Here is a 13,963-nt window from a genome sequence, read left to right as displayed (position 1 = left end):
AACTAATATTTATTCGAGCTTTATCAAGCTCGTGAGCCTCAGAGCTCGAAAGCTTGATGGAGCTCACGAATTGTTTGATGTTCGCAAGCCTCATTTAGTCATAGGTGAAAAAATCCCACCATAATCAACACCCTCAATTTGTAAGAATCCCTTTGCAACGAGCCGAGCCTTATATTTTGTAATTGTTCCATCTGCCTGCAACTTTCTTTTGAACACCCATTTGCATCCAATTGTCTTTCGATCCTTAGGCAATTGACATAGGACCCATGTATTATTTTTGCTCAATGACTGCATCTCCTCATTCATCGCAAGCTCCCACAAATTTGCATCTTCCATGGCTCTTGCTTTACATTCGTAGGTTCATCACCAGTCACATTCAAAGCATGCATTCCACTCTAGATTTGCAGCGGGACTCCTAAATGCATCTGCCTCACCCGTTATTGTTGAAGTGGTCAACAACTCCAACAAATAGAATTATCTGAGTTATACTTAATTCTGAAAACACTTTTGCAGCTAACTATATGCATGGAATCATTTGGAGGAACTAAAGTCCAAGTTTTATTCTTGATCAATGCTTCATATTCAGATTGCATTACTTGAAAGCACTTGGAATTTGACAGAGCTTCTTGAATTGTGGTAGGTTCAGTAGGTCGCAAAGATGTTGATTGCGATACAAGGTTTGAGGATTCAGTAGAAGATGATGGTGAAAGGACAGACACAATAGCGGCATAGGTTTTAAGTGGAATAGCTCATGTTTTGGTTCTAGTTTGCATGCGGTGAATATTAATAGAGGAAGAAAAAGGAGAGTGAGAATTAAGTTGTTTAAATTGTGTAAGATCAATGAACCATTGAACAGAAGAAGACTGATGAGACTGGCATTGTGGTAAATTTAAGAAAATGGCTTTAGTAGGAGAATGATAATATTGTGAATTAGAAGTGGAATCTGTGTAGAGAACCAGATGATGTTGGAATTGAGGTAAGTGAAGAAGAAGAGCGTTTCAAATTAGATTTAAGAACATGTTCAATTAAATCTTGTAAAGGTTCAATAGAACAAGAAGAAGAACGGTTTACATGAGTAGAAGACAGATCAAGACTATTAGCAGGAAAAAAAGATGAAAAAAGGGAGTTCAGATTCATTAAATATTACACTCTAGGTAATATAAGTTTTGCCTGAGGGGCTAAGACATAGGTAACCCTTATGCTGTAAACTATATTCTAGAAAAAGACACTTTTATGAATGAAACCAGCTTGTGCTTAATGTATGGCCTTAAAAAGGGAAAACAAGCACAATCAAATATCCTCAAGGTTTCTAAAGGGAACTTTCTTTTGAACATTACCTCAAATGGAGAAAAGTAATCAAGAAGTTTAGCAAGTAACCTATTTATGAGATAGGCCGCTGTTGAAAAGCATGCCACCAATAAGAAAGTGGCATAGCAGCCTGTGCAAAAAGAATTATTCCTACTTCAACTATGTTTCTATGCTTTTTCTCTACTGCTGCATTCTGTTGATGTATCTATGGACATAGATATATTATAAAAATTCCCTAATGCTCAAGATAGGAAATAAGACTTGAATAGTCTTTGCCATGATCATTCTGCAATACCTTGATATTACTAGGAAACTGTGTTTTAAGAAGTTGATGAAATTTCTCAAAAATAGTCTTAACTTCTTATAAGAAAATATCCATGTTATTAATATAAATAATAATAAAAGAACATAAATGTTCTTGATAAATTAATTTTTATTAATATCTCAATTTTAATTAATTAAAGTACATAATAATTATGTAATTGATTAATTTATGTGGATAATTACTTGTTCAACTAGTCCAGTCTCTAGGGAAAACGATTATTTAAGACAACTAGATAACATCAATTAGAGTTTAGAATGTAAAAACCAAATCAGAATTTTTACTTGATTAATATGATTTTAATTAGAAAAATATAAATTGAAATTCATTTGTAATTAATATATTCTTAAAAAAATGCATAAAGAACTTGAAAAGAATATAAACTATTATCAGCAATCGATATTCTAACTATTAAAAGTTGTTCTACAAAAGTAGTTTCAAATATAAAATCAACGAAATTAATATTGATTATTCTTTGAATTTAAAAACTTTTTTTATGTTTCGACACACTAAAAGTAAATCTTGACCCCATCCTTAGTTTTCAATTTTGATATGCTATTATTAATCAGATATATAAAACAAATTTAGGTCACCTTTCTTAGAAAAGAATAGGTTAATGCTGCTGAAAGTGTATCGGTCATGTTATATCCTTGCCAACTTTTGGCATAAGAGAATCCAGTGCCAACGGGTGCATCTAAAAATATTATGTTGGCAACCTGAATATATACAATAAGATCGATGATAAAAAGAGTTTTATTTGTCAATTTAATAAAAATATATATAGGTAGAAGCGAATTAATTAATCATCCACCTTTGTCCACGAATATGGATTCAACACAAATATTGGTAAGTCCTCCACGGAATTTTTGTAGTCAAAGGACAATGGACCTACAATGAAGAATTTTAAAATAAGTAAAGCCAAATTTCCAATTCCAATAAGGAAATCGCTTTCCAATATGTTTAAAGAGTCAACTACATAATAAATGAAGTTTAAAACGTATTTTGACGACTATAAGAAAAATTAAATACCAATTTCATAGACAAGGCCAGAAAAGCCAGAACAACCAGGGCCTCCGGTGAGCCAAAGCAAAATAGGGTCATCTTCAAGACTCCTTTCGGATTCAATGAAGTAATAGAATAACTGCTCGTTATCCAAATCGCCCACTCCAATATAACTTTCAATTCAAAACACGAGTAAGTTCTTTGCATATTCATCATATCAGATTAATAATGGAAAATATAAAGAAATTATAACTCACCCAGTTTCGAGTTTAAATGGAAGATTACCAGGAAAGCCTGGCAGTGTTTTAATGATTGAGTATGAGTCTGAAGCTACCAGGTCAGTGACAACCAGAAGAAGAAGAAGAAGAATTACATGCGATGTCATGTTTATCAGAAAGCTTATAGAATGGGTGAATTAAAGATATTACTTAAATCCCACTCATCTCTTATAATTCTCAATTAATTAAATTAAATTAAAATCAGTCTCATTCATACCAATCTCATTCAATCGTTTTCAATTTGTCACCGGATAAGAACTAGACAAAGAGCCAATTAATTGCGAAAGAGATATAATTTTGACAGTCTCGGGGCGGCGCCCCTCAGTAGATAGCTCTTACCATTCAAAACTACTCACTAGGCTTCGAATGGTAACCTTAGTTACACCTAACTTTCCAATATATAGAAAACCATTTTCCCAATTCAATAATTTGTACCCAGTACTACAACAAAATGGGAACATTATCCTCCCTTCAGTCCATGTCTTAATAATTGCGCTACTGTTAATACGGTATACACTGTACTACTTCACATTTATTACACATTTCATATTTACAATGTGGAACAATAAGATAATTAAACCCAACAATAAATAATCGAAAATAAGAGTGTTCTTCATCTAAATGTATACTTCTTTTATAATAGGCATTAGGATGTAAGATTAAGGAATTCCTCTTCGTGGAACAAATTAGAGTTAGGTAAGGACTCTTGTAATAATAGCCAAAGGGAGATATTCTTCGTAATGCATTTTGATAAAAGTTAAGACATATTATCTTATTAATACCGCATGTTATTCTCTTTTTTTTTTTTAACTTTGTTTTCCTAATTAATGTAGGATTCCACTGTTAAGAATCTACATTATGCTTAAAAAACGTGTAATGTTTATTCATCTATCCATCCACTTTTTTATTAATACGGAAAACAAAAGAAATGGATAATGCTCAAGTCCAAATAATTAATGCTTAAGTAGAACAAATTAATGAGCAAGTGTTATCCTAAAATTTATATTAAAAATTGATATATGATATATAATAATTAACAAGTAATAGATGAATTGATAAGAGATATCTGAGAGGGTCAAAGTGAGGGATTATAGAATATGAGGACTAGATTGATAATTAGAAAAATTAACAAGTAATAGATGAATTGATAAGAGATACCTGAGAGGGTCAAAGTGAGGGATTATAGAATATGAGGACTAGATTGATATTTAGAAAGTAACTTTTCATCAAGTTTGAAGCTCTCTCTTTTGCAACCGTGTAATTTATCTCTTTTATGCCATATATACAAAGATCTCATCTAATGCCTTTAGGCAATCAAGAGGACAAGAGACAAATAAAAAAAAAAGGTATAAATCAATGAATTGAATCATTTTGTAACACTTGTCAACAACGATTAATGGCAAGCCAAATTCGTGAAAGAGAAACAATTTGGGGACCTCGAGAATTTTGTTAACAACGATTGATGGCAGCCTTGGCGCCCTTCAGTAGATGGCTCTACCACTCAAAGCTAGCCATGCAGCTTTGACTTGTAAAAGTAAATTACATCTAACTTTCCAGTGTATATATCGAAAATCATATTCTCAAAGTCATGATCACTTTTAAAAATTGGTAAGAGAATCGAATTAGGATTCTCAATTCCCTAGTTTACTTATTGTAATTGAGTAAAGAATGAGAATCCTATAAATAATCAATTCCATAAAAACCATGGGTACTAAAAGATTCCTTCAAAATTGTTATGCCTAAAAAATCAAGGTTGATGTAAGCCTACATCAGCTAGCTCCAATCAGAGTTCAGGAAAGATTTGCGCCGTCCAGGAGCTGCCACGTCGCCCTAAGATAGAAAGAATACGGTTGTCACCAACTTGGCAGAACCAAGTTTTGTCTATGAGTGAATGGGAGCCACACACTTGTCCAAGCCCCAAGTAACTTGAGGATATATCCTAAGTTATCAGCCAATGGGAGGCAAGAAAGGACTTGCACAGCACACACCCACTTGCAAATTTGTAATTATTACCTTGAATTCCTCTACTATAAATAGAGGACTCTCCCTTTGATTTTTAGGATTCTGATTAAAAAAAAAAAAAAAAAACCCTCATTCTAATTGTAATCTATATTCTAAGAGTAAAGATAACCTACGAGAAAGATACTGACTTGATATTCTGTTTGAATAATTAGTCATTGTAGCTTTGTTCGCTATTCGCTATACGCGACCTCTTATAATCTCTCATATATAAGATAACAGTGGATACATGATTCGCTTAAAGCATCCAAACCACTTTAAAAATCGTCTTTCATTTGTTATTCAATCTTTGCATTAGATCATCTACAATCATTCACGTGTAACTTCTAAGAGCAGCTTAGCAGTTTGTACATGCGAGTCGTTGGTGTCAAAATCAAGCCTCAACAGTTTGGCACTAAAAGGAGGGCCTAATTTAGTATATACTTTTCATCAGGAATCTCTAATCAACCAGTTCTATCCACGAACAAATGGCTCATAGTCTTGAAGCCGAGCGAGCTAGCACCAGATACGAGGAGATCCCCTAGGCACATGATAATGCTTTTCTTGAAATACCTCCAATTTTGCAGAGTACCGTGGCAGATATTCCTTCGAGTTCACAGCTCGACTCAAATTACATGGAGAGGTTCAATAATACTCTCGAAATAGTCAGTCGAAGGCTAGATCGTTTGGATCATACCACCCAATTCTGATAAAGTAGTGTCGCTGTCGAAGACACCTATTGGTTGCGCTAAAGCGTGGAAGCTGGTGAAAGCCCATGTCGCGCGCATTATGGCGCATAAAGATAAGAGGAAGCAAGTGGCCGATAATGGGTCAAAGGGCTAAAAAGGACCAGCAAATACCAGTCATGAAGCAGGTAGAATACTTGTGGCTTTGCAACTTGGTGGTATGTCGCATCATGAGCCGCCTCACGCCACATCGCATGGGCACCCCTACAAGAGTGCAAGGTAAGGAGATTCCCATTATCGTTGGCATGATGGTTCTAATCATCACCGCGAGGGAAATGTACACCATCTGCTAGTCAGTTCTGACCATTGTGGAGGTCGAGATAGCTCCCCTCACCATTCCATGCCTTCACATGGCTCTAGCTAGTGTGTGTAAAGGTATACCGAAGGATCCGACCAAGGTGAGGAAGAGTCTGACTTGCGGACTTTCCTTAACCATAATCGTGATGGTCGAACTCACGTTGCAAAAAGTGGTCTCCAGGTAGCTCCACTTCCTCAGATTGAGGAGTTATAATGAGCTATGGATCAAATTAGAGCTCAGTAGAATGAGTGAAGGCAAGTCGCTGAGGCGTCTCCCTTTTCTCCAGCAGTATTGACTGCTCCTCTCTTGTCAAGATTTAGAATGCCTAACATGCGAGCATTCGACAAGAATTTTGATCCCCAGAATCATCTCTATGAGTTTAACAACCACATGGAGCTTCACTAAATTTCCAACTTGACTAAATGTCGCTGCTTAGCAGCGACTCTAACTGCCTATGCCAAGTGCTGGTTTAGATCACTCCTACTGGGATTTATTAATTTGTGGCCGTTGATGAGTTCGTTATTTTTTATATACTTCCAGGCTAACAGGAAGTTCTCAATGTCGTTGAGCTATCTAAGCAACATACGGCAAGAGAGGAATGAGTTCCTCCAGTCTTATATTGACATGTTCCACAAGGAGCTATATAAGGTGGCTAATACGCATGAACAGTCAATTCGGACTCTTATTATTATGAGAGTTCGCCTACAAACTGACTTGTGGAAGAAGCTACAGTCTGAGGATGATATTTCCCTCACCTATTTTTACAACCTTACTAAGAAGTATCTTAGGATTGAAAATTCAGTGGCCGCCTTGAATTGCCATGACCTTGGTACTTCGACTAGCGCTTCTAGTCGGAGGGAAGAAAACCAAGGGGGAAGGTAGTAGAAAGCCTTATCGCAAATGGGCTAATAATGATCACAGAAAGGGAAAGAAGCAAAAGTTTGAGCCCAAGAAATCTTATGCCCAGGTTCCTCGTCGCGATCGTGACAAGAACCAGTAGACTCTACTTAATGCATCGGTATCAACTATTCTAGATAAATCAGAAAAAGATAATCTGCTCGGAGAGCCAGTGCCCATGAATAATCCCCTTTTAGTAAGGAACAGCAATAAATATTGCCGTTATCATCAAGATAATGGGCACCATACCGATGAATATCGAGCTCTTAAGTAGGCGATTGAGGACCTCATTTAAAAGGGGCACTTTAAGTAGTATATTGATGGTCCAACTCCCCCTCGGGAGAAAGATCAAGGGGACCAAGGGAAGAAGCATCGTGGTCTCAAAGGCTTCCATCTTGTTGAAATGATATTTAGAAGGTCGCACCTTGCGAGGAATTCTCAAAGTGCTCAAGAGAAGTACGCTCGAGAAGCTCGTCATCACCCTATAAGTGTGATAAGCATGACGCCGCGGCCTACAAAGGTGCACAAAAAGGAAGAGATTACCTTATTAGAAAAAGACATGGTACAACTGCATCACCCCCATGAGGATGCACTTGTTATCACGCCTGAAATAGGTCGATGCAAAGTCCACAAGATATTGGTGGATACTGGTAGTGCCATGAATATCCTATTTCAGAGAGTATTCAAGGAAATGCAATTAGATAAGGCAGATCTGAAGCTTGCCTCTATCCCTCTCTACGGTTTTACAAGGGATCGTCTGATTCCAAAGGGAACAATTGCACTTCCTTTCACTTTGGGTGAGACCCACGAAGTAACTGTAATGACCAAGTTTTTGGTAGTAAACTATCTGTCTGCTTTTAATGGCATATTGGGACAACCTCCACTTCAGAACTTCAAAGCTGTCACTACCATCTATCATCTGAAGATAAAATTTCCCACACCGACAAGGTGTAGGGAAGTTAAAGGATCTTAAAGTGAATCTCGCGACTGCTATGTAAGAGCAATATTGATGACATGCAAAGGGAAAGGGAAAGGGAAAGGGAAGCTAATCGGCATTCCCGAGTAGGCTATGGCGATCGGCAAGATCAAACCACAGCCAGGTCTAGTGGAAGACAGTTTAAAGCCTTAGGTTCATAAGGAGTATTCCTATAGTGGGCCTGTTGAGACTCTATCTGAGGTACTAGTCGACCAGAGCGAGTTGACCCGTGTATTAAGAATTGGAAGTAATCTCAGCCCTCACCTCGTTGCAGATCTGACGAGCTTCCTCAAGCAAAATATTGATGTTTTCGCATGGACTCATGCTGATATGGTTGGGATCAACCTAAATGTAATATGTCATGCACTCAACATCGACAGTGAGATCAAGCCAGTTTGCTAGACAAGGGAAACCCTGGACCCAGAGCGTTATGATGCTCTTAAGGTTGAGGTGGATAAGCTTCGGTCAATCGGGTTCATTCAGGAGTCTCATTACCCGAGTTGGGTTGTCAATCTTGTTTGGTGAAGAAACCTAATGGCAAATGGTGAACTTGCATTGATTTCACCGACCTCAACAAAGCTTGTCCAAAGGATAGATTCCCTTTTGCCCAGAATTGATAAGCTTATTGATGCCACTTTCGGGCAAAAGTTGTTAGATTTTATGGATACCTACTCGGGGTATAATCAGATCTTGATGTACATGCCCGATGAGGAGCATACCTCATTCATTACAGATTGAGGACTGTACTATTATAAAGTTATGTCCTTTGGTCTAAAAACGGTGGGGCAACCTATCAGCATTTGGTTAACCGTATGTTTTTTGAGCAAATTAGGAAGTCAATGGAAGTCTATGTCGATGACATGCTAGTCAAGTTGCATGTCAATTCGGATCACATAGCCATCTCATAGAGATGTTCGGCATACATCGAAGATATAGAATGAAACTTAATCCTCTTAAGTGTTTATTCGGAGTATTCTTAGGGAATTTCCGAGGGTATATGGTTAATCATCAGGTACATGAAGTCAACCTCGAAAAAATCCAAGCTCTCTTAGATATTAAGAGTCCCACCAACCGAAAGTAGGCTCAAAGCTTAAATGGGAGGATAGTAGCTCTCAGTCACTTCATATCAAGAGCAACAGATTGTTGTATGCCGTTCTTTAATATACTTAGGGCCAACAAGAGGTTTGAATGAACTTCGGAATGTGAGCAAGCCTTCCAAAGTATAAAAGAGCATCTCAGAAAGCCACCTCTTCTATCCAAGTCACTTCCCAAGGAAATTTTATTCCTCTACTTGTCCGTCTCTCAGTATGCGGTCAGTGCAGCTCTCATCCAAGAAGAAGGCAGAGTTCAGCGGCCAGTATATTATACGAACAAGCGACTACTAGAAGCCGAGACACAGTATCCAGAGATGGAACAATTAGCTTTTGCCCTGCTGATTGCTTCTAGGGAGTTGTGACCTTATTTCCATGCTCACACCATCCATGTATTAACTAGCTACCCACTCAGACAAGTTCTTCAAAAGCCGAAGGCTTCGAGTAAGTTGCTTAAGTGGGCTATGGAACTGAGTCAATTCAATCTACATTACAAACCAAAAATAGCAATCAAAGGGCAGGCCATTACTAATTTTATTTTAGAGTTCTCGCATCAGCCAGATCGGGAATCCGAACAGCCAATTAGCGAAGTTGTCCAGGAAACTATTCAGAACTTGTCAACCTAAAGTCTCTATGTTGATTGGTCTTCAAATAGCAAAAGATCTAGAGCTAGCCTTCTACTCATCAGTCCCGAAGAGACTCGCATTTATGGAGTCCTTAGGTTTGGGTTCAAAGCTACGAATAATGAAGCTAAGTATGAGGCGATATTTGCTGGTCTATGACTAGCAAGAGAAATAGGGTCATATATGATCGACATTAATAACGACTCCCAACTGGTTGTTAATCAGATTTTGGGAGAATATCAAGCCAAAGAAAAGAATATGATCAGTTATTTTAAGAAAGCTAAGATTTCACTCAAGCCCTTCAAACGCTATACGATCAAGCAAATCCTGAGAGACAATAACTCTATCACGGATGCTTTGACAAAGATAGCCTCATTGCTGGATTCCGATACTCTAAACAATATTCCAATTTGATACATTGAGGTTCTCAGCATCAGCTCACCTAGTCAGGTCGTAGCTATAATCGAATATATTTCCTAGATGACACTGGTTGTTTAGTATCTTTGAGATGGGATTTTGCCCACTAGCAAGACTGAGGCAAGACTCCTGTGAACTAGAGCTGTTCATTACACACTTATTGGGGACAGCTGTATAAGTGAGGGTTTAGCACTTCCCTCCTCCGATATGTAATCGACGATGAAGCAGACTATATCATGAGAGAGATACATGAAAGGATCTGTGGTAATCACACTACCGCACGATCTCTGGCCAATAAAATTACCCGTCAGGGATATTATTGGCCTCTGTTTCACGAAGATGCCTTCAACTTTGTGAAAAACTATGATAAGTGCCAGAGATTTGAGAACATGTCGCTAGCTCCTTCCTACCAGCTAATGACAATGACCAGTCCTTGGCCATTCTCTATGTGGGGAATTGATCTCATCAGAGCCCATGCCCACTGGTAAGGGAGTCATTAAGCATGCAGTGGTCGTAGTGGATTATTTCACTAAATGTGTTGAAGCATAACCTTTGGCCGCAATCACTTCAAAGAAGCTCAAAGACTTCATCTTCAGGAATATAGTGTGTCGCTGTAGGATTCCTCATACACTAATCTCAGATAATAGGAAGCAGTTCGACAATGAGGAATTCAAGTAGTTTTGCAAAAAGATGGGGATTTATAAGAAATTCGCCTCAATGGCAAAACCGCAAGCCAATGGTTAGGTTGAAGTTGTCAACAAGACTATTAAGCACACATTGAAGGCCAAGCTTGGCACAGCCAAGGGCAATTGGGTTGAAGATCTCCTAGAAGATCTATAGGCATATAGAACGACTTCGAGAACCTCTACTTCAAAAACACTCTTCTTGCTAACATATGTGAGGTAATGGTTCTAGTGGAAGTAAGGACTGGTTCACTTCGAAGAGAGTTTTTCAATGAAATAGACAATAAGGCACTCTTACGTGTGAGTCTGGACTTAGTTGAAGAACACCGCAACAAAGCTCAGTTAAGAATAGCTTCCTATAAGCAACAGGCAAAAGGATTATTCGACTCTAAAGTCGGGAGAAGAGACTTTCCGGTTGGTGACCTGGTTTTCAAAGAAGTCTTTCTCGGCACAAGAGAACCAAGTGCAGGGGTATTGGGGCATAACTGGGAAGGTCCATATCATGTTGCTAAGGTAATAAGATCTAGAACGTATCACCTCAAAAGGCTTAATGGTTCTAATGTACCGTGAGCTTTAAATGTTGAGCATCTTCGCCTTTATTATCAGTAATTCCGAACTCGCTTATAGCTTGATCATTTTTTACTTGTAAAGTTTTATTGTTGTAAATATTGTCAATAAGATTGTTCCAATTCTCCTCAATAGAAATACTTGTGTCGTAGTCTCAAGTTTTTAAAAATCTTGTTCTTCATAACATTTTACAATTTCAATGATCGAATATGCTATATTTGTTTTATGAAGTGCTTGAGTTATAAAATTGTTATCACAAATTATCAAAAAATCCTTTTTATATATTCCATAAATGTATACAAAATCGACAAGGAGCTACATTAGCAAAAGATAAGCAAAAAAACACTATATTCCAGCATAAAAGAGAGCAATCACTAGTCTTCATTTTTTGGGCCCCTAGGTGCGACCTCTTGGTCGTTTGGTTGATCGCCAACCTTTGAATCGATTGCGTGATCTTCAAGAATACTTGTTTCCAACTGATCGTCCTCTAGGGGAGGTTCTTATTCCTTTCGGTATTCAATTTCTTTAGCCTCGAGCATAGAAATAAGAATCGCTTGGTAATCATCAGGGAAGTCAAAGATATCCATTTCCAGATTTCTCGGTCGCAAGCTATATATAGCTTGTATTGCCCAGTGAGCAGCCTTCCTCTCAAGCTGAAGATTCTAGCGCCTTATCTGATCATTTAGCGAAGTGACTTGCCCCAGAGCTAGCTTGAGATCCATTTGCAGCACCATTTTCTGCTTTTCCAGTCTTCCTGCAACTCAGCTCGAGTCTTTTCTATTGTTTTTTAGCGCTTTAAGCTTGCTTGCAACTCCTTTTATCTCTGGCTCAACTCCTTAGTGAGCCTGGCTATTGTTTACTGGAACTCTTTATTTTCATCATTTTTCTTCTCAAGTTCGATCTTGTGAAGCTCTAATGCTTGCAAAGTAGAGTTCCTCTCATTCATATATAGATTCACCTGCACTTGGGTAGCTTTTGCCTCTGCATCTAAAGTCACGAGATCTTGCTTTAGTTTGGCATTTTCTTCCTTTAGTTCGTGAAGTTTGCCGGCAAAGTCCATATCCATCTTCTGTTAAGCCATGTTCAAGGCAAGCAAAGACTGCATGAAGAAGGAATGGGAAATTAATTTTTTTAAGTTCTTAAAAAACTAAAGCTTCAACTGGTAAGGAAGAGTTCTCGAAGAGAACGGGTCGCTTTACCTAACTTTGCATTTGGAGTGTAGTGGCCACTAGGTCGACAGGTCGAGAAGCCATGAACCCGTCAAAGGCTATGGCAAGTTGGCATTCGAAGAGGATGTAAACCACTAGTTGTAAATGTTCAGGTAGTTGCCCTAATGAATCCAATACAAACGAGTCTTGCCTCGTGGAGGCAGGTGCTCCTTCGACCCGTTGCTCGCCTGCTCTCCCCTGGGCAATTGTGGTCGCTCCCTCTCCCTTTCCTAAGCTTTTAGGAGCAGCCAAATTCTTGGGACCCTCTCTTGAGGCGCCCCCATAAAAAAGACCTGATAAGCCGAAAGTCGTCTGGCAATACCCTGAAGTCTTTTCATTCGAATTCAATGTCTTCTTCAGCGTGTAATTGCTTTCTTTTCTTGGACTTTTGGCCCATAGTCTTCTTCTTCAAAGCCCAAGCAGTCATAGGCTGGGGAGCTTCTTCATGTCGCTCCATGGGTTGTTGCCTTTTGGCAATAATTCGTATCCCCCTCGTAGGGATGCCGTTGGAGTTTTCTATGGATGGTTCAATCAGGTTAATCCTGGGGAATGTAAATCGCCTCTCCCCCCAAGTTTTCTTTGATGTCTTTGGGACCCTTGGTGGCATGGTCACTGCGTGGCATGAAAATGAATCAGCAAGAAAAGTCTTATCTTATTAGTAAAAGACTTAAAAAAATCTTCTACGAAAAAAGTTACTTACATGCTGGAGCCTCCAAAGACGCCTTGGGGCTAAAAAAAACTATACTTTCATAGATTAGCAGTAGTCACGAGTAGCTTCACATCACGACTCTATTCGAGCAAGCAACCAAATGCCTCAATACGGCAAGAATCAAGTAACGCGGATAACCTGGTCATTTTGTTTTCTACAAGAAAGCAAAAAATTCATTAGTCTTAGTTACCAAATGAGAGTTAAAGATAGAGAATGGGCAGCCTGAGAATTAAAAGGAAAACTTACTTGGTTCCCTAAATTTACAAACTCCATCATACTTGAAAAAGAAATACTTGGTTTCGGAAGCCCCGGCATTGCTAGGGTAACCAAATACCCCTCCTTCGATCGTTGATCACTTAAAGAGGTAGTATGGATCCTTGTCTTTACTCCTCTTTAGATAATAGGCGCAATCGAGTCCCACTGTTGTCAGCATGCAGAGGTTGTTTTCACCAAATGCAATATACATAGCGATTGCTATCATATATGCATTGGGCGTCAACTAGAACGGTGCGACTTGGAAGTGGTCGAGAATCGATCTAATGTAGGGGTGGAAGGGTATCCTCACTCCACATTTAAAAATCAATTAAGAATCGTAGCCATTCCCTTGGGAGGGTTCTGAGTAGTGTGTGACCTATGTTAAAGTCTAAAAATGTGCGACATGTAAGCTAACTCAATCTCCGTACACATTGCCTCGTACGACGACTTAAAAGAGTAAAAGAAACCCTTATTTCTCTTCCATAAACCCTAAAAATTCTTAAGGATGGTTTTTTTTTTTAGAATATGTGCCCTAAGTCTTTATTCTTAAAGATGTTTCTTTTCAAACACTACCTAAGAATGCTC

At 38.4% G+C, this 13,963-nt stretch overlaps 1 protein-coding gene across 1 annotated transcript; it reads right to left on the bottom strand.

The window, feature by feature from the left end:
• Positions 1–2,258: 2,258 nt before the first annotated feature.
• LOC116117675 (serine carboxypeptidase-like 15) lies at positions 2,259–3,024 on the bottom strand. The gene is made up of 3 exons (XM_031403691.1): positions 2,890–3,024; positions 2,660–2,805; positions 2,259–2,518 (listed from the first exon to the last, which is right to left on the bottom strand). The coding sequence occupies exons 1-3, from the start codon at positions 3,015–3,017 to the stop codon at positions 2,430–2,432; spliced, it is 363 nt and encodes a 120-aa protein (XP_031259551.1). The 5' UTR covers positions 3,018–3,024; the 3' UTR covers positions 2,259–2,429.
• Between the last annotated feature and the right edge of the window lie 10,939 nt (positions 3,025–13,963).

This window comes from Pistacia vera, unplaced genomic scaffold, assembly GCF_008641045.1.
Source record: "Pistacia vera cultivar Batoury unplaced genomic scaffold, PisVer_v2 Contig820, whole genome shotgun sequence".
Taxonomy (NCBI): Eukaryota; Viridiplantae; Streptophyta; class Magnoliopsida; order Sapindales; family Anacardiaceae; genus Pistacia; species Pistacia vera.
Note: the sequence above shows the minus strand (reverse complement) of the source record. Positions and strands in the feature narration are given on the sequence as shown.

What these genes read in the sequence shown, in the direction of transcription:
- LOC116117675 (XM_031403691.1), bottom strand. Translation starts at nt 3,017, where the DNA reads ATGACATCGCATGTAATTCTTCTTCTTCTTCTTCTGGTTGTCACTGAC. An exon ending in CCATTTAAACTCGAAACTGG is followed by an intron (nt 2,806 to 2,889) that starts GTGAGTTATAAT and finishes TTGAATTGAAAG; the next exon opens with TTATATTGGAGTGGGCGATT. An exon ending in TGGCCTTGTCTATGAAATTG is followed by an intron (nt 2,519 to 2,659) that starts GTATTTAATTTT and finishes TCTTCATTGTAG; the next exon opens with GTCCATTGTCCTTTGACTAC.